The 21,292-nt window shown below is 39.4% G+C and overlaps 1 protein-coding gene across 2 annotated transcripts in view; it reads right to left on the bottom strand.

Moving 5' to 3' along the window:
- The window catches only part of cdk14 (cyclin dependent kinase 14), a 157,088-nt gene that overhangs the window by 20,872 nt on the left and 114,924 nt on the right, over window positions 1-21,292 (bottom strand). For both annotated transcript variants that reach the window (XM_062422563.1, XM_062422564.1), the window contains exons 9-10: window positions 17,728-17,848; window positions 12,530-12,623 (exon numbers count right to left, since the gene is read on the bottom strand). In XM_062422563.1, the coding sequence (XP_062278547.1) occupies window positions 12,530-12,623; window positions 17,728-17,848 (215 nt within the window). The remainder of the gene's footprint in view (window positions 1-12,529; window positions 12,624-17,727; window positions 17,849-21,292) is intronic.

Here is a 21,292-nt window from a genome sequence, read left to right as displayed (position 1 = left end):
ATTTAAAGGAGTCAAAATTTGAAAATAAATGTAAAAATAACTTGCCCAGAATAAAATGTCTGCTTTTAGTCGATTCTGAGAGAATATATTATTTTTGATTATGGCAAAACTGTCTAAGAGGTGTAACCATAAAAACGTTGTACCAAATAATTCAACTTGCCTAAAAACGTGGAATCATGTCAATCAGAAACCAATTCATTGTTTAAGAGTCCACTTAAATACACTGTAGGTGGATAAAATATGTAATATTTATCATTCTTTTGTGGTTACACCATTTGACATTTTCAGGAGCATTCAGTCTTACTTTTGGTAAAAGAAAATGGTGCAAATATCATTTTAAATGATATAAAACCAACAAAAATACTAAATGTACATTTGAACAAACCTGATGCTGCTTTTAAAACTAGTTTTTAAGACATATTTGAATTGCTCATCTCGCCAACCCTTATTTGTCATTGGCCCATTACAGATGATATTCACTCATACTTACAAGTCAAATTATCATCAACTTATTAAAATCACCCTTTCCTCTGTCTTGATTATCTTGCATGTGATTGGCCAACACAGTAATACACTGTATTGCAACCAAACCCTGTGCATCAGGTTAGTGTTATGGAGGGAACCCCGACTGTGCTGACTCATACAATGCTAATGTCGATCTGAACGTGGTGTTTCACTAATAACTCCTGCAGTGAATTTAAACAGTCTAATTATGTATGAGAGTCAGCACTTTAACTTAATATCATTTTATAATTTTAAGTATATTGCACTAGAGTACAACACCATTCCTGTAACAATGTGTAAATGACTATAATCTTTAAAATCTTGACATGGAATACAGTGATGAGAGACATGAATCCCTGGTGTATGAGATGCCACATGTGATGGATGAACCGTATAATTTGTCACCTTGTTAATTAAAACACACCCTTGGGCCAATCATTATTTTTTTGGGGGGGAACACAACTGCACAACTACACACTGTATTCCTCCAGGTTTTGTCACAGACATGTCAGTGGTTAGGTAGAATGCCACAGTTATTTTGGCTGTTGATATCAGACTAGCTATTTGAGGTAAGCAGTAGTACTGTAGGAGTGTGTTTGTGGCCTAAATTACACATTATCCCACATCATATCCTAACAGCTGTAATTAAATGCCTTCAAACACATTGGGTTGATTAAATGTTCTTAGATGTATTTTCACTGGTTTTAGTGGCTTTAGCGTGTCTGTGCCGACACTGATTGGCTGGTTTGGAGACTGAAGAGAGCGGTGCTTTTGCAGCGATAGTCAATTCCTGCGCCGACATAGTAATGGACATGTGAAGCAGCATGTTGAAAGGAGGAGGACATACCAATCCATCAGAGAGAGGAGTGGGACACATGTGAGTGTATGGAGAGAATGACAGATCAGAGAGAGAAAGAGAGAGTCGTGCCACAGAGGAATTCCTCTAAGGTCACAGGCCGTGACCCTAACTTCTGCACGCACATTCTGCTGGACATACATACTCTAAACCCCCCCCACCCCTCTCAACCAGCTAAGTTACAGACCACCCACCCAGCCAGACACAAACAGTATGTCTGACCTTCACAAAGGAACCCTTCATCATATTTATGCTGCCAGAGAGAGAGAATGAAGACATTAGAGAGATCTGAATAATCAATGTCCTGAAAGCAGGTCAGACAGCTGACATAAGGAATACATTACACATAATGTGATACACACTATTTCCACAGGAGACTTTAAATCAATGCATTTTCTCATCCATTGACATTTCACTGTTTATTAGGAGTTGGTTGCCTAGATCAACAGTTGGTGGCGCTAATTCTCCAGTCTGGTGGCTTTAAAACCATTAAAGAAGAAGAGGATGCAACAGGAGGATGACATTAAAACAGCTGCAGTTAAAGCTGAAATGGTGAAAAAAAATGTGTGGTAGACATGATGGAAATGACTATACAGTATGTTACTATATTAATTGGAGGACCGTCAGTCTCCTCATCACAGAACACAGAGCTGATGTTTTTTGTCTCTTCAGTGGACGTTTAACTAACATACTGTAAGTACATCATGTTTCCATTTTGGTTTTATTGACACACCAACTTTACCTCTGTGGCCATGGATAAAAAAGTTTGTGATATTTCAAGCTTTTTTATTTTCTGTATTTCCACACCTAAGGTTTTTATGTGCACATTTAAAAAGTGAATGTAAAAAAAAAAAACACGACAAGAGCAAAAAAAAGAAGACTTGTGTTAAAACAGAAAATGACATTAATAATTAATTAATTAAGAACCCAGAAACATTCAAAAGTGAAATTCATGTTAAAACCAATTTTGTTAGTATTGAACTTCCATAAAGTGTGTGGCAGATTAAAGAAGAGTGGTTAAAATAGATTCTACATTTCTCTTAGTGTAAACTCAAGCGAACGTTTGATGACATCATCAGTGTTGCTTTCTCAGACTTGACAAAGTGATGTGTTGTTAATAAGACTTAGTGAATATTAAACTGATATGTGAAAATCAGTGTAATTCTACTTTATAGTAAACATATAATGCTAAAATACAGCAATTCAGTTTTCAAATTCAACTTTTTTAACTTGTCATAGCAAGAACAGGACAAGTGGAAGTAATAGTGAGCCTTTTACAGTTTGTCTGCTGGTTGTTCAGTATTGCAATGGACATATTTACTGTTGACAACTTTCACAGAAGGTTTTTATTCAAATAAACATTGGTTTTATTTGTTAAGCCTTAGGAACTGAACCTAATTGTTTATGCTTGTAGGTTTTAGCTGTGTAAATTCTGGCATTAATAGCTTTTAATTCTAGTCTTTATAATTCCACGCACCTTCAGGGAGGTACAAGTTTGCGAGTTGCATTTTTTCCCTCACAGATCAATCCCTTAATCCCAATATAAGAACCAGTACTGGCCCCAGTTCCAGCTGTATCCTGCCTTCTGCCTCATCCGCATTCCTACCTCCGCTCTCTTGTCTTTGTCCTAGCACTGACCCTGGCCTTCATCTCCTCCTTTGCTCCAAAAATCCCCAAAAGTCCCACCGCTCTCCAACCCCACTCACAGCCAAGCAGATTGGGGTCACCTCCAGGCAGGGGTCAAACGGATCAGAACCAGAGCCAAGTGGATCAGTTGTCTCCCACTGCGAGCGGGTGGAATGTGTTCAGTAAGCCCTGACTATCCTGTCTGGGTTACAGCAGATGGATGCTCCTGTCACAGACGCAGCGGCTGTTAGTGAAATGGCATTATTTATCTCCCCAGCCGCCTCTCTCGCTCTCTCTCTCTCTCCGGAGGGTAGATAAGCTCGCATGTGCGTCGGCTTCCCGCTCATAGCAGGAATACACTCGGCTTCTCAACGGGTTCTTCTATTAGCGTAGAACTTTAAGCACTACGTTCTCACACACTTTCACACACTAACTTCTTGTTTTGTTACAGTTTATAGTGAATAAGGTTTTTTTCAGTGAGGACAGCTTGCGCAATTCTTCTTAATATGTGCAGCCAGCTTGATTTGCATGATGATACATAATGTTGGACTCACGTAACTATCATGTCATGAACTCACACCTGGTTCCAGTGATGGAGGCAACAGATTATATCAGTACTGACTGAGAAGAGAAGATAAAAAGAGGACGAGCAAAGAAAGGATCATGAACTTTGTGAACTGTATATTAACCGCTCAGTACACGTTCGTCAGATCTCTATGGTAACGGAATGTAACAGATGTTGAAGAAGCGTAGCACCCACCACCCCCCTTGCATTATTATGCTATTATATTGTCATGATATCATTGGTATAAAATGATCTTCAAATTACAATAATATTGTTTATCGCGATTATTTCTGAGACAATATATCGTCCAATAAAAGTAGTTATGCCTGTTCAGCCTGGCTTCAGATTAAGAATTGTTTAAATTGCTGTTAATAATTGAATTATATTTTATTTTTAAAATGTTGTTCTACTTTGTTTAATGTTCTTAGTCCATTTTATTCGTCTGTTTCTTTTGTCTTTTATCAACGCAGTTTTAGTCTAGCTTTTATCAAACTTGATCTCTTTTTCACATTGTTATCATCTTTTCTCTTGCGTGCATTTGTCTCAATTATTGGTTTTTAATTTAGATTTTTGTTTTTTGTTCTTTTGTTTTTGTTCTCTCGTCGTTTTTATTCCTTTTCTTTATGTTGTCACTTGTTCTGTCTTATTATTCAACTAGTCAATCAGCTGTGAAGCACTTTGAACTACATTAACCTGTACGAAAGCTGCTATATTAATAAAGTTTGATTGATTGATAACAATAACCCTAAAGCTCTCTAACTGACACGTTATACCTCATTTGTTGAAAATGTAGAAAAACTGTGTTGAACTGACACGCTGTGATTTTACAGGAGAGGGGGTTGTGCTGGATGAAGTAGCTTCCTGAAATCTCCGCTGGTTGCTTAGCAACCTCACAGCAACAACACAGCTCTAAGCAACAACAGGGTGCCGGGTTCTACTTTGAGGCTCGGTTTTTGTGCATTCTCTATTGGTGCATTAAGCTACCATGAAAAAAACAGCAGGCTTTAAATAAAATACATACATGTGCTGTACATGATAGCATCATGAAGGGAAGTTTAAGTTAAGGGTATTTAAGATGCAGGGAATCTGTAATGTGGAGGAAGCATCTCCAGCCATTAATCTGCTGCAACAGGAATATTAATGGAAGTGTCCTATAAGCATCTTGTAAATATCTTAATTGCAGTAATGCTTTACTCTGATTAATAAGCGTAAGCAGATTATTATGATCATGTAAACTCAGCCAGTAGTCTCAAATTCAGAAATAGAAGATATCATATTATACATGGCTGTCAGATTGACCAACAACTATTTCACTCACACTAATGTAACGAGGCAGCCGTTGTCTTTTAAGCAGAAACACACACACACACATACACACATGAGCACACACACATGTACACTGACAGGCTATTTCCTGCAGATAGACCTGTCCATATCCATACAGCCCCTCCGGTGGATGTAATCTGTTGTGTGGTGACAGTTAGTTAACCAGCTAGAGTGAACCTGGCCTCATCCCCCACAACTTTAATTCACACAGACGTTCCCAGAGAGAGAGAGAGAGAGAGAGAGAGAGAGAGAGAGAGAGAGAGAGAGAGAGAGAGAGAGAGAGAGAGAGAGAGAGAGAGTGATTGTGTGTGATTGTGTGTGTGTGTGTGTGTGTGTGTGTAAGAGAGAGACTGAGAAGGAGGTATAGAAAGGTATAGGTAGGTATAGGTAGGTATAGGAATAGAAAGACACAGCCATGTTAACGCCTATCTAAAGTAAAGTGCAGCAGGAACATACAGACTGTGCATAACCACGGTTGCCTCATTACTACAGAAACCGGCTTTCATCAGAAACAGACACTTTGAATAAATAAAAGTGTGTTTTTACGCCTAGCTCACGCAGACGTGCACATGCGGCGCTGTAGGAGCAGAGATAAGGCAGGAAATGGCACAGCCTTAATGCTGTCAAGGATAATAACAGTGTGGAGGCGTGGTGGCAGAGGGGAGTCGGTCCGGTGAAGAATATCTGCTTTAACAAACAAGTAGAGAACAAAAAATCAGCTAGAGGGCGTTTTCGTTTTTTTCTTATTTATTTATTTGCCACAGAAGCCTGATCCAGTGTTTAATTGTTAATGGATGCATTAATGAGGAGAAGAGGTTTGTGAAGAAAAACATTTCCAAGAAAGGCTGTATGTTGGTGTTAATGGGTCCATCAGGACATAAATAACAAAAAGAACCCTAACCCTTCCTGTACACCCAACACAACAACAATCTGATAGCACAAAGAGATGATAACATTTAAAACCAGGGATGTACAAATACTCCACCTTAAAGTAAAAAGGTGTCTAACAGGACAGGACACTAATGATCAGAGGGTTATAGCAAGAGGTGGTAGAAAAATCACACCTATGTGCTCATGACAGGGTTTAAATCACCAAATGACATCAACTATAATAGGTTTAGGTTAGGTAACCAGGTTTATTACTTGGATCATATTTTAGTCATTTTTCTATTGCAAACTTCTCTTAACAATGAAGTCCAACAGGGAACATGATCAGTCAGACGATCAGACAGGTTGGAAACAGACCCACAGTGTAGACCAGGGGTGTCAAACATACAGCCCGCGGGCTAGAACCGGCCCACTAAGGGGTCCAATCTGGTCCACTGGATACATTTGCAAAGTATGGAAACTGCAGAAAAGTAATTCCCATTTTTTCTGCTTCTTCAGATGTTTTTCACCCCATCCTGACCAGAATACAACTCACTGAAAAAACAATGAATACATACTGTGATCGTATTTAAATCATTCATATATTGAACATGGTGCAAAATGTTGTTAATCAGCAGCTTCTGTGCAAAATAATCTGAAAAAAACTAAAACAAACATAATATAATAATATATTAAAAATATAATATATATATAAAGACATAATATTGTTGAAATTGCACTATTTTTTCTTAAAGCATGTCAGGCTATTCACCTGTTTTGTGAATAGATGGTTTATTACAGTAAAGTTTTAATATATATGTTATATGTTATTTGTAGGTTATTAAGCAGTGGTTTTACTGGTCCAGCCCACTTGAGGTCAAATTAGGCTGTATGTGACCCTTTAAATAAAATGAGTTTGATACACCTGGTTTAGACAGATTACCTAGTACTAGGACCTTTTCCCTTCATTTTTTCTTCTAAGTAAGTTTGACTAACCTGAGTGGTTTTTTACTGTCTGACAGAGACTTAGTCATCACCTCGCTCAGAGATCTCAGAATGCTTACTCAGCAGTTAACTTAGTGAGAATAGTTCTGTCATAACTAACAGGAATGATAGCCAAAAGTTTGAAAACTGAGACTCAAATTATAATAAACTGGAGTTATTCTTCCACACAGGTGTGTAGGGTAAAACTTGTGGATTAATTAAGGAGAAATCTCAGGCAACTGTCCTGAATTGATGGATGCAATGTGTTGCTTAAATTTGCTTAAATTATCTTCTATTTGTTAAATTTCAGTTGACCTTTGTGAGCACAGCTATAGGCTAAACTGCTACTACTGCTTATGCTGTGATTAAAGATGATGGAAACATTCAAAAAGGTGTTTCTGGATCAATCTATACAATGCCAAATTATCTTTCACTTTTAGCAACCATCACATCACATGGTCAAAAGTCAGTTCATGTGGTAATCAGAACAGATGGTGAAAGGTTACCAAATGGACTAGGGTTTTTCTGCAGTAATGTGTAACACCCTGTTACACTGAAGACCTGACCAACAGGAGAAAAACTCCTGGCCACCCAGCGGCATTCCAGCTCTGTGGACGTTGTGTTCAATGTGCCGACTCAACTCCTGGCACGGCGCCTATAAAAATGTGATGGAAGCTGACCTTTCTTTTTCCTCTGTTCAAACAACATGGCCTTTAAGATGGTTCTGACTCTGCATAATTCATTGATGGCGCCCTTCACATGAGCCGCTGAGGTCTGTGCATCCAAACTCTGACCCATCTGACAGGCCGGCAGCAGACTGACAGGCCGCAGAGCAAGCAAGGGTGGATGGAAATGTCAACATCAGGCTGACTCTGACAGGTAGGCTAGTTTTGTGATCACGCGTTGCCTCGCCGAGCTGCATACGTCCATATTTCCATATTCATCTGTCTTTGCTAACTCTCGCTGACAGCTGAATACACACTAACACAAAACACTGGATGTGATTTGGATAAGAAATAGCAAGTGCCCATCAGAAGTTTCTAGGCATGAAATATATTTATAGGTCTGACTTATAAACAAAGGTGCATTTGAATAAACATAGCAGGAATATATAAATATATGATATTATGATTAAAATAGACTTCTCATACAGTAATGACCTTTAAAATACTGCATGAATGTACTATATATTTATCTGCAGCACTGGCTCAAAGTATTTATTTATTTATTTTTAAACCATAATTATCTTTTGGTAGAGTTAAAGGTGCAGTGTGTAAGTTTTAGCGGCATCTAGTGGTGAGGTTGCAGATTGAACAAATTGAATAGCATTGGAGACTAAGGTTAGCAAGGACTTCACACGATCTTCCTCATTTCACCTCCTCTGGGTCCAAGAGCATATGTAAATATAAACTTCTTTGATTGTCTAAGCTTAATCCTAAAATAGTAGGTTATAAAAAAAGTTAAATGTTTCTTCTGACCAACCACAATCCCAAGGCACTAGCCACTATGGTAGTTGTATAACTCTATATTCTAGCCTTCTTTGTACTGCCTTTCTTCCTTGTGTATACATAATAAACCACAATCCTGTAATTTATGCATTTCTACCTCCATACCCACTTGCCGGTTCATACGAGCTCTACACTCACTGAGCACTTCATTAGGACCACCTGTATGTCAGCCAATCATGTTGCAGCAGAGCATAAAATCATACAGATACATGTCAGAAGCTTCAGTTAATGTTTACATCAACATCATAATGTGATCTCAGTGACTCTGACTGGGGCATGATTGTTGACGGGCTGGTTTGAGTATTTCTAAAACTGCTGACCTCCTGGGATTTTCATGCACAACCAGTCTCTAGAGTTTACTCAAAAAAAAAACAACTAAATATCCAGCGAGTGGCAGGGCTGCGGACGGAAACGCCTTGTTGATGAGATGTCAGAGGAGAATGGCTGGACAGGCTTGATCTGACAGACAAGCAACTCAGATAAACCGCTTTTTACAGCTACGGTGGGGAGAAAAGCATCTTGAAATTCACAAAACGTGGAACACTTGAGACGGATGGGCAACAACAGCAGAAGACCACAGTAGATTCCACTCCTGTCAGCCAAAACCAGAAATGTGAGGCTGCAGTGGGCACGGGCTCTCACCAAAAACTGGACAGTTCAAGACTGGAAAAAAAAAATTTAACCGAATCTAATGATTCTCCATTTCTGCTGAGGCACACAGATGGTACAGTCAGAATTTTGGCATCAACAGCATGAATCCATGAACCCAACCTGCCTTGTGTCAACAGTCCAGGCTGCTGGTGGTGGTGATGGTGGTGGTGGTGTAATGGTGCGGGCAATGCTTTCTTGGCACACCTCGAAGTTGGCATCACTTCATGGCCACAATTTAAAAAGAACATGACAAAGAGCTCAGTGTGCTTCAATGGCCTTCCCAGTCACCAGATCTGAATCCAATAGTACATCTTTGGGATATAGTAGAATGGGAGATTCATAGCATGAATGTGCAGCTGACAAATCTGCAGAAATATGTGATGCAATCATGTCAACATGGACTAGAATCTCAAAGGAATGTTGGAAAATCTTGTGGAATTAATGCCACGAAGAACCAAGGCTGTTTTGAAAGCAAAGGGAAGATGTATCCAGTACTGGTATGGTTCCTAATAAAGTGCTTCATGAGTATTTGATAATGTTTGCCTATCTTTGCTTAACTCTCTTGTCTTTTGTCTATGGTGCTTCCTGTATATGCTATGTGTCATTCTATGCGTTTACATGCACCAAAGCCACTACATCACCCAGAGAAACCAGGTTATGCAGGTCTGGTAACACCTAACTGCAGTAACCTGATTATTGTAAATCCTTGTATAGATGCAGCACAGATATCAGTGTTATATTATTATTATTAGTATTATTATTGTACAACAGACAACGTGTTGTCATTTTTTCTTACACTCTGAGACCTTTTACAACCTCCTTTGTTTATAGTAGTCTGAACTATGGCCATGCCAGTAAAGCTACATTTGAATTATGAATTTGACTAACACTGAATCAATTTTTAATTACAGGAATTGTCATTCAGGCTATTTTTCTCTGGTTGTCCTATATGCAGACAATATTTGCAAACCTCCAATTCTCTGGTGGACCGCCATGATGGCGCCAGAATCAAAAAAAAAAAAGAAGAAGACAAAAAACAAGATTTCTGACCAAACTGGAAAGCCTCTGTAGGGAAGTGGTGTGCAGCTGAGCCTCATCAGAAATCTGGCCAGTGGCCATCCCACTGTTGGGCCTCTATCCTCTCTCTCTCGTCCTATCATGGCAAGTCTTTGTGTCTGAGAGGGGAGAGCTGGGATCACCGGGGCTGGAGCGTCTTACAGGAAGCCCCACTTTTCCCCTTCTGGCATAAAAGACAATCAATAAGAAGCATTTTTCTTCATCTCCCCTCTCCACGCTATGTGAGAACAGCCCCTGCCTGCGGGGGCTTCCTCCACCTCACCTCATCCTTTTATCCAAAATCCATCCATTCTTAGATACGTATCTTTAGCCTTCTGCCCACGGGCCAAACAGCAGCGATGATGCTTTGTCTCTGTACTTGTACTTGACGGTCGACACCCCTTTCATACTCTCATCTCTGTAATTTTTTGACATTAATTATTCAGTCCCTTCCAGCCTATGAATATAAATCCATTATGTCCTGCCCTGCTACACTCTGCTTCAATTAAGAGATTGGGGATGAAATTATATGAAAGGATGGCAGATGAGACGATTAAAGGATTCATGAGACCTCACATTGCTTTAAAATATTTATACCATCCTACAATCCAATGCAGAGATACATGCATATATGTAATCACCTAATATCCACTGCATTATTGTTCACCTATCAAGTACGATAGGGCTTCAGGAAAGGTTCCTGTCATGTACCTGTGGGATTGGGGTCCATGCTGACTCAATACCATCACTGAGCTCCTACTAATCTTTCAGTTTTGCATTTATGCTGCAATCCCTGTGTTGAACCGAGGCATTCAAATGAGCCTGTGTCACTGCGCACAGAGCAGGATAAAGGCTTGACAGACACTCCTCTGCTAAATAGGTGTAGAAGCGGTGAAAAAGGAGGGCATCTTTGTTTCTGCTTTCCCCCTCCGAGGCTCTCGGCTCAGGCGATGGATGCTACACTTTCTTCTGAACCACATCAGAACGCTGGCGCCGCTTCCTCTGCTGGCATCCAGCGTGATCAACACTTCAGCTGACAGCGCTGTCAGCAGGCTCGCAGGAGAGGCGCTCTGCAGTGCGTTGGCATTTTATTAGCTGAGTGTGATTAGGATGCACGCTTTGTATTTTTCTTTGATTGTGCGGCAGTCAGACGTTTTATATTAGAGATGGTGATCATGTTCGATGTCAGTCAAAGAACTGAAATGTCTTACAGGTAAACATGAGACTTGCGGGCTGTTATAGGAGACACAGAAGAGTGCTGCTACACTGTAAGAAGGGACTACAACGGAAGTTAATTTTAAAAAAGAGATTGCAAGATTGCAATCAGTAGGTGGTGTTGTAATTGTACTGCAAGATTAAATATTTGAAGAAAAGAAGAAATACACTGTCACTTAATATTTTACTCATACATTCAGTATCAAATAGTAGAATTAGCTTTAGATTTAGTACAGTATATAAACATCCGGGAAACAGGCTTGGTCTGAGTTCAGTATCTGGACATCCAACCATTGTGATTGTCTATGGACAATAGAATAGAATAGAATAGAATCGAATAGTTTGTTGTCATTGTACAGGTATACAATGAAATTTCAGCTGCACTGCCTGAGTGGAGCTCAAATAGAAAGAGACTTAAAAAAGTAAAATTTAAACAAAGTTAAAATCACACACACACAAGTTCAAACATACACAGTCCTTAGTACCCACGTATACAGCCAAATGCTGCTTGTATTGCACTTGTGTAGCAGTAGATGTATTGCACATGTATAGGAATATTGCATTTCATTGTACAGGATTGTCTATGATGCTTTAATAGCTGTGTTCAATTAAGAATAAGTCAAATTCAGAATAGGTCCAATCTAGACGTCTTTAAGACCATAATGAACTTTCACGAGTGAGGGAATTTCCCAGCAAATTTAATACGATTATGAGGTATTGTAAGGTCATTTTAGGTAAAGCGTTAACAATAGAATGGTTCATGGAAAGTCATTTTGGGTGAGGCGCTAAGAAACAGGAAGCCATCCTGACTCTTAGCAGGCTGGAGATCAGCCTCTGTGTAATGAGAAGATAAAGGTGGTTGTGTGAAAGATAAACCATTGTGTAAAAAAGCCTTACAATGTCATAAGAACAGGAAATGTTTGTGTTCTGTCTGATGACGTCTGATATGTGTATAAATATGAGATGTACAATGGATTTCTTGGGTTTCTTGCAATAAACCACTTTAATTCTACAAGTTGATGCAGAAGTCTGATCTTTAACCCTCTGATACGCAACATTCACTTATAGTCTTTCTTGTTAAGACCACATATAAATGTCAGTAGACATTCAGCTGGATGAAAATTACCTGCAAAACATTTTATGGCAGCAAACATCCTATATGCTGCCTTTTGATTGGCTTGTTTTGTTTAATGAGCAAAACTTGTTTTAGTCCTCACATTAAGATATCCAAGAAAGTTTCATTTTGGCACAAGTACTGAACACTTAGTGGGACTGAAGGAAATGAGTAGTGATGTAAGCAGCGGGATAGGTTTTCTACAACACACACAAACACACACACACCGACACACACACACAGCATCACTGACTCACCAGAAATATCCTCTCCAGCTGGTCCTGGATGTCCTTCATCCCAGGAAAGGCAGCCACTCCTTGGATCATCTCAATGAAAATGCAGCCCACCCCCCTTGAAGAGAGAAGACACGACAAAGCAAGCAATTTAAAAAAAATCAACCTGAACATATTATATATCACCATCATAATATTCAGTGAAAAAGACAACTGTGATTGAACAAAGACTGGGTTGTTCTTTATATATATCCAAATCCAATTTCTATAACAATCACTGAAGTTTATCACCTCAGCAGGCCTCAAGGTAAAAGTCATTCTGAGAAGGTATCGATTTCTTTCCCTCCCCAAGGCTGTTAGACTGTAAATGTGGGTTGAAATCAGTAAATCGGTGGATTAATTTAACCTGAGAGAGGCTTTTACACAGAGAAATATAAAGTCCAGGAGGAAAGGAAAAGCTAAGAGGTGTGTGTGTGTGTGAGTGTGTGTAAACTGTTGTCAGCGCTCATTTGTCAAAGGGCTATTGTTTCCTGACAGATTCACTTTCTGCCTCAGTGCACACTCTCTCTCCCAGAGCAGAAACACCAGCGATGCAAGCAGAAAGAGAGAGGGAGAGAAGGGGGGGGGGTTCAAGAAATTCATCCCTCAAAATTTCTATATTCTCTCCAATTTTAACATCCCCCTGAATGAGAATCCTCCATCTATCTCCATGACATCGCTGTGACCTCAGCATCCAATATTCCTACTGGAGCGTATAGAACAGCTCAGTTAGCTGAGGAGTGGATGTGGGAATGAAAAAAAAGCTCATTTTTTAAAACAATACTACTTTCATCTGTAGAGTTCAAGCTTTTCTATCAGTTTGCTATCGGCCCAGTCATGCTCTAGCTATATGTGGCATATTCTATCTGCTCTTGGTGAAACCTCTTTCCTGATGAGCCCACTCTGTTCTTGCTGTGGGCGCAAAAAGGATTGATTGCAGGTATTGTTTGATGGGAGACAGTTAATCGAGTACCAATACCCAGCACTAAATGGAAACAGAACATTGAAAGTTGTTATTAACTTTTTTTTTGCAAACAGTCCAGCAGACTCAGGACAGGATGTGTTGTTGAGCTGATGGGGAGCTACATCATCTGTGATCATTCTTGGCGAGTTTTCCACTATGAGTGACATTTATTATACAGCCTACAAATAATATAAACATGTTTAGTATAGCTGCTTTTAAGATGATCTTAAAATAATTATTAATATTCAGGTTTTATGATGGTTCAATAGCTAGTCTGATAAAAATGAAGGGCAAACTCAATATTATGAATTAATGAATGAATGAATTCCTTTACTGAGAACATAGAACAAATTGAAGACAATGTAGCAATCATGTAGCAACATACCAGCTATAAACTTCATGCCATAAAAATGAACAGGACAGATGGTCATTAAACTGTGGACCTGTGTGAGGTTCCATGACTTTCTTATATCAAATCAGACAGCTTACATGTTGTTTTATGTCATCGTGGTTTTGTACATTTTTGTCAGAAAATACTTTGTTATTTGAATAATGCAAGAAGTTAGTGACATTTTTTCCCCCCAAATTTTACACATGTAAACATAATCATTCAGTTTTTAATCAATGTAATTTTCTTCCTCCTAATTATGTCCCTATTTCTAATAACATTTCTGGCTCAGAGCACACAGTATGTGCCTACAGTGTTTTAACACTGCTGTTATTGTAATTAGACTGTTGTGTTAGAGGTGCTTTGACTGTAAGATCTCAGTAGCTCAGTGAGTCAGCTGGGCCAGCTGTGCTCCTTAAATTTTAGCACACAGTAAATTAGCCTCGGTAAATACAGGCCTGTTTACTCTCAGACAGTTAATGAACCCTCCTGATGGCGGCGGACCCGACTGACAACAGATTTGTGACACGACAGAGAAACCTCTGCCGCATACACACCAATACATCAGAGGGATTTATGGCGCAAAACACATCTGTGTTAAAAAGTGATAATGATCCTTTAAGATCTATTATTTAAAACTAAATGGAGTATTCAATTACTGATGGTTTTTGCTATGTCAAACTTAAAAGTATTGTGGTATATCATACAGGTAGACCATATGTATCAGTGAAGCTGGATTGGAACCTTAGATCAAACTCACACATGATTGGCTCATGCTTAAGGTCCCTCGAGCACGGACTGAATTTGGAAAATCAGGCTTTCCTGTCAGTGCACCAAATTCTTGGAATGACGCTGAACACATACTGAAAATCAATAGCCTATCAACCTATGAACAGTTTATAACCCAGATCACTAACCTCCCTGTTTCACACTGCTGTAACTGTCTTTACTGATTTTTATTTGTGTGTTTGTTTTTCTCCTTTTCTGTCTTCTTTTTTAACGTGTTTGTAACTCAGCATCATTATAAATGAGGGCAACCTCAGTGATTCTTCAAGTTTAAATAAAGGTTTGTATCTCTGTGCCATAGAGCTCCATTGTTATCCAAAAATACATCAAGGAGAAGCACACCGTGAACACACAGTCAATTTATAATGACTAAATCCAATGTACACCATCCTGCTGCCATTCTAGTGCACCAAATGTGTAAAAATCCATAAATGAAAAAAGTCCAAAACGAATGTTCATATGACTACATATGTGACTTGTTATTAAAGATTTACGTCTTCAGCAGGAACCAGTGGACTTGTGGCTGACTGCTACAGACAGGAAAGGAGGTGAGAAGGTTTTCACAGGTTAACACATTGTTGGTTTTTGCTGTTTCATGGGATTTACTGAGAATAATAAATATATAGAATAATTCTAGCCTTATCCTTCACAATGGAAATGTTTTACAGTAGAGCCTACCAACACCAAATGTGTATATTAATCTGTGTATGATCTCACTTCTGACTGACTGATTTCCAGCATCGAATCTGATTGACGGACGTGTGTTAGAGCATCGTCCCGGTGAAGTGCTGAGATAAAAATAGAGCAGTTCCTCGCCTGCCTTCCATCACATCCTCCCTCCTCACAGATGGCAGCCTGTAACCTGTAGGCTGCTGTGATGGATGCTTGTCGTGGCAGGAAGACAGATCTGCTCAACCTTTTGGTCCTGCAAGAGATGCTTCTTCATGGAAGACTGCTTCCTAAGTGACCAGGGGTGAGCGTGTGTGTGCGTGTGTGTGTGTGAGTGTGTGTGAGTGTGTTTGTGTGTGTGTGTGTGTGTGTCGCATGGTGACTGCCAGTGGGATGGAACAATACCCTGTGGATTTCCCTACCTGCAAATACCCTTGAAGCAGTCACACTATCCCTCTCCTTCTGAGACCCTCCAAACCCCCAACTGCTCTTTAATTGGATACTGGAGAGTGCAGCTGGGGTTTATGAGATGTCCCTGCTGACTTGACTGTCCAGACCAAGGCTCAACTGATAGTCCAACTGCGGTACTGTTCTAGTGGCTGATATGTTTTAGTGTCTTAATATTTTCTTGTATCAATTTAATATGAAAGCTTTCCACAACCTCATCATTCTTAGAAATCACTTTGGAGCTTTTGAGTGCCCCTCTGGGACAAACTTATTTCCCATTTCCTGTTTGCTACAATTCGGTGCAACGAATTCGAGTGAGAAGAGAGGCCTCCTTTTACTGCTTTGATGTGTCAGATAAAAGTTAATATATATTTCAGTGTCTGAGTTACATATAAAATTGCTGGAAAGATTGTGTGAGTAGTTAAAACTACATTTTAGATGAAAACACCATTGCAGATCACTTGTTTTTATTAAAATGTAAGCACAGCGGTAGCCTTCTTTACTGTTTATGGTGTGCAACTGTTTTTCAAGGAACCATATCTTTTCTAAAAGCATCCTCAATGTGATTATCTAAAAATAATACTTCTTCTCAAACAGATCCAATATCAGACACAACATCACTGGCTACTGCAGCGTTCAGCAATTCCACAGTATGTCATTAAAGAAGCCTTATGGGTATTCCAGCTGGAAAGTGCTTTCGTATCACATTTGATTTTAATAAAAACAGACAATATCAGACCCATAATTTAGTCTAATGGTATGCTAATATTCCAGGATCTAAGGCTCCCTTGGGCCTACTATTTTTACTGATACTATTTAGCTCTTGACTCTTGCTGCAAATTTGTGTTGAAAAACAATACAACACAATGAGCTAACACTAATGTTAATTAGTGTTACATGAGGGTTATAGTTAAATCCACTAATACTAATGACACTTTAAATAAGGAAATTGTGATTCTCTTAATAATTTAAGCCCCTCTATGAGCTCCACTGATACTACATAGTGCTTCTAAGTTAAACCTTTATGCAGAGTTTTTATATTTGTCACTTAAAAAGTTCTGACTCAGTAGCCTCAGGATCCAGGGCTCTGAAGTCATTTGTTTTGTTAGTCTACCAAACTGATGTATGCAATCGGTATTATAATCAGTCAAATACAAAAAGTGTGTTTCTGTTATCAATAATAATGACACCTCTTTTGAATGTCAAAAGTTTTAAAAATCAATATTGAGTAATATAGCATACTATGAATGTAAATGTTTAATACAAATTAGCTTGATTGGTGTTTTTCTCTACAGAAAAATAGCCAATACTGCAGAGAAGACAAACAAAAAACAGCACCTTAAATTTAAATTGTAATTGCAACGCTGACTGAAAAAAATGAAATAAAATAAAATAAATCTCAAATAGATATTTTTCCCAAATTTGTAGTCCTACTTAATACTCATCAACATTTTTATCTATTAGTCTAGTGTTAATGTGCTTTTATATTCAATTGCTGGCAATAGCTGACTTTTAATCATGTAGTTGTTTAATCCATATCTGCAGCAGCTCCATCTGGATGTGTAATAACTGTGAATATGATGAATGAGTGTAATTCTGCCTCTCTACTCTCAGATCCACACTGTCAGTGGGAGGGGGGATGCAGGAGGTGAAGGGTGGCCAAGGAGACAAAATCCATAAGAGGAAGAAACTAAGACAGCCAAGAGAGATTTATACCAAGGACCAAGATCAACCAAGATCGTAAGCTACAAATATGTTGGTTTTAATTGGCTTTGGTTAACTTCATGATTTATTTTCTGGGTACCCTCTAGAAAAACAAACAGATCCATATCTTAATGGGACTACCTGAATAAATCAAGTCTAAATTACACAAAGAGTTCGTGGTGAGAGTATGAGTGGATGTTTGGGTCGGAGGTTAGGAATACCCACCACATGTCCAGGCAGGTGGAATAGTCTGTAGATCCCAGCAGGACATCTGGAGGCCGGTACCACAGGGTCACCACCTCGTTGGAGTAGGTATGGCTGGGGACCGACTTGGCCCTGGCCAGGCCTGAGGGGAGCAAACACATCAGCGCTAATCAGAAAGCATTATCATTGAATGACCTTCAACAGGCTTCTGAAAACAAAGCAGACAATCGGAGAGGGGTAGCCAGAATCACTGTGTAGGCACTCTGACATCTGCCTCTCTACAGGCAACAATGTACACAATGTGAGCCTAATGAGGTAAGATTTATTTTAATAACCTGGAAAGGACATATTGTGAAATGCTGAACATCTTAAATTTAAATGAAAATGAATTGACAATTGTATGTGCTTGAAACAATGCAGCGGTAGAACATCGGAAGACGGAATGACTGCAGAAGCTGCCATGTTCATTGAACAGCACCTGATGATGTTGGATTAAATAAACTCTTGTATAAATTAATGAATTGTTTATATCTTGTGCTTTACCTGCACACACAGCATACAGCAGGCATGTCCAAACTATTCCAGAAAGGGTCATGTGCCTGCAGGTTTTTGTTCCAACCAATCAAGAGCACCCATGATTCGACCAATCAATTGTCAGAAAACTGAGATTAATTGATTAAATGAGTCAAGTTTCTTGTGCTCCTGTTTGGTTGGAATGAAAATCTGCAGACACATGGACCTTTATGGAATAGTTTGGATATCACTGGCACAAACAGTTGGTGGCAGTTGTAATGTCGTTAGTAAGGTAGCAACATGCCAACTAAAGACAACTAGATCACCACAAGTCAATTCAACGTGTCTGTCAGGCTGTAGGATTCTGTAGATGTCATTGCTGTTGTGTGCCTGACAAAGACTTCCAAGCATTGCCTTTTTAGATTCTTGGGGACCTTGTTTTCCATTGTTCACTCATTACAGCCTTGATATTGTAAACTGCTCTTGGCAGACCTGTCTTTGCACTGGACTTTCTGTACATTCAACCGCGACAAGCCTGAGATTGCCTTTTCAAATGGAAATCATGATGGAAGACCTTTGAGGGTCCGGCAAGAAACGGTGTGACGGGAAATATCAGTCAGATGAACCCAAAGGATTAAAGCTCCCATCTTCATTCAAATCATGGGCCATTTAACATCAAAATGGTTCATTTCTGATTAAACTACACATCTGTTTTGTACCTTTTCTACCTTTAATTTGAAATCATTATGAGACTTTAATAGAAAAAAAAGAGCTTAAGTTCTAACCCTTTTCCAGGGTTTCGAAAATCGCTTCACAATATTCTCCACATTATGCCAACCCCATTCTATCATTTATCTATGCAGTGACACAAACCAGGATAGTTAAGTATCTGGTGACTGTCCTCCAATGGCAGCTAATGGTAGAGCAGAGTGCAGATGCAGGGAGCTTTAATGAGGCTGATGGCATTACCTCTTTGTCTCTTCCCAAGTGGTCAGAGGGCTTAATTAAAGCATTTAGCTTGGTAAAAAAAAGGACTTCCTGCCCTGCTGCCAGTCCCCTGTGTGTGGGAAGAAGAAGGGCAGAGGGGAGAATAAATGAGAGGAGGGAGGAGGGTATTTAACATTTCCTTGTGTCGGAACACCCACAGGAGAAAGGAGTTTCAGCCGGCATTCATCACGGCCGAGCACTGTAATTTCCACACACTGATCTGACGTAGAGTAGACTGCATCAGCCCGCTCACACTGAGAGGCTATCATTTCCACTGCAGGCGTCCTGTGTGTGTGTGTGTGTGTGTGTATGGTTTGGGGCGGCAGTGTTGGGGTATGAGTAGAGACAACATCTACTCATTATAAAAGAAAGTGCAGTAGTAGGAGGTTGGCCTGTTTGTAACATGGAGAGGTGTAGCACAAAGCAAGAGAAGCAACAAAGCACGTCTAGAAGTAACACAGAGCTGTTTGTCTGCGCACCATTTAGCATCCCACATTTCTCAGCATACCTGTCAACTATCCCGAGAATAATAACCTATTCACACCAACAAAGTGACACACGGTAAACCTCCAATGCTGCTGGATGTGAATACATGCCTCATCTGACCTGGCTTCATGACCCTCCTCTGAACCCATACAGTAGCCAAATCATTATTCTGTTAATAGTGCTTCCCCTGTCCTCGCTCCTCCGTCCTCTGGCCCGTGAAGCGTAAACTGATCGACTTCTGCCATCGTCCAGGATGTTCCGATCGATAAAATGCATCTCAGATGAGACGGAGCGAGAGGAGAGAGGAGGCTTCGGAGCAGATTGATACAGGTGTTTCTGACTGCACAGCTGATCTGATTGAACAGTAAAAGGACTTGCCAGCTGTTGTGGAGCCAACTTTACTGTACATTAATAATACAGCATGCTCTAAATAATGTAAAAACAGTAATACCACCAACCACTAATGTTATTCATGTTTATTCCCAACGTAAACATCTTCATCCATAGAATTTGAATCACAAAAGAATTGTGAAACTACTTTTCCAATCTTGTCCACTTTTTTCCCCTTAAGGTTTGTCTTGCTGTCTTCTTTCATATTTTATGGTTCAAGTGCATCTCATTCATGAATAATAAACAGTTAGTCCACAGTTAATATTATTATCAGCCCTCTAATATAAGTCTGAACCTGAAAGGGACTTCAAACTTAACGTGCTTTTTCAAACAACAGCAATTATTAGACACCATGTAATTAACTGTTACTGTTTCTTAATTATTTGATAGCTGACTTCGTAACGTTTGATAGTTGAGATGCTTTGCCAACTGCAATCTCCTAGAAACTCATTAGCTGTCATAAAAAATATATATTTGGTCCCCTCAAATTTGCGGGCGAAAATACAAAAAAAAAAAAACAAGACAAAACTATAACTACACAATGCCAAATTATGAATATCCAACAAAAGGCTTCACATACAAAATGGAAGCAAAGAGGAACTCAATTATCCTCCCCTCAATTTTATCATTCTATGCTTGTGATCTGTTGGACATCATAAAATATTCAAGAGGTTTCTCAATCTAATGCATGATGAAACCGATAAGAAAATGTAATAGTGAATTCACTATGAGGAGGGGGAGAGGGGGCAAGCATGCCTCGATCCGACCATGGTCATTAATTAAGGCTTCGACTGCAAATTAAGATTTAAAATCCATCAGTGATGCAGCTTGAGAGAGAAGAGAAGACTCTTCTTCCTTTTGCACCATTACGCCTCACACAGGGTACCACATAATATGGACATTGTGGCTTTTTCTGGTCCCATCATATTTAAATGACACCATCACAAAACTTTAAAAAATATATATCTGAATGATGAACTTTACCCGTAGATATACTTAAATGTGATGTTCAGGAGCAAAAGTAACACAGCTATTCTAATTCTAAGCATTGGCTACAGAATCACAAGTAAACCATATAAGCAGAATAAACCAAACGTGGGTACTATTCGGTCCAAGGAACAAGCTTCTGTATCAGCAGGATCTTAATCAGCTGCTCCTCTATCTACTCCACAAAAACAAAATATAGTAATCCAGATCTCCACCCACACGC

Source organism: Scomber scombrus, chromosome 7 (genome assembly GCF_963691925.1).
Source record: "Scomber scombrus chromosome 7, fScoSco1.1, whole genome shotgun sequence".
In the NCBI taxonomy this organism is placed as follows: domain Eukaryota; kingdom Metazoa; phylum Chordata; class Actinopteri; order Scombriformes; family Scombridae; genus Scomber; species Scomber scombrus.
The sequence above is the reverse complement of the archived record's forward strand: the minus strand, read 5'-3'. Positions and strand labels throughout refer to the sequence as shown.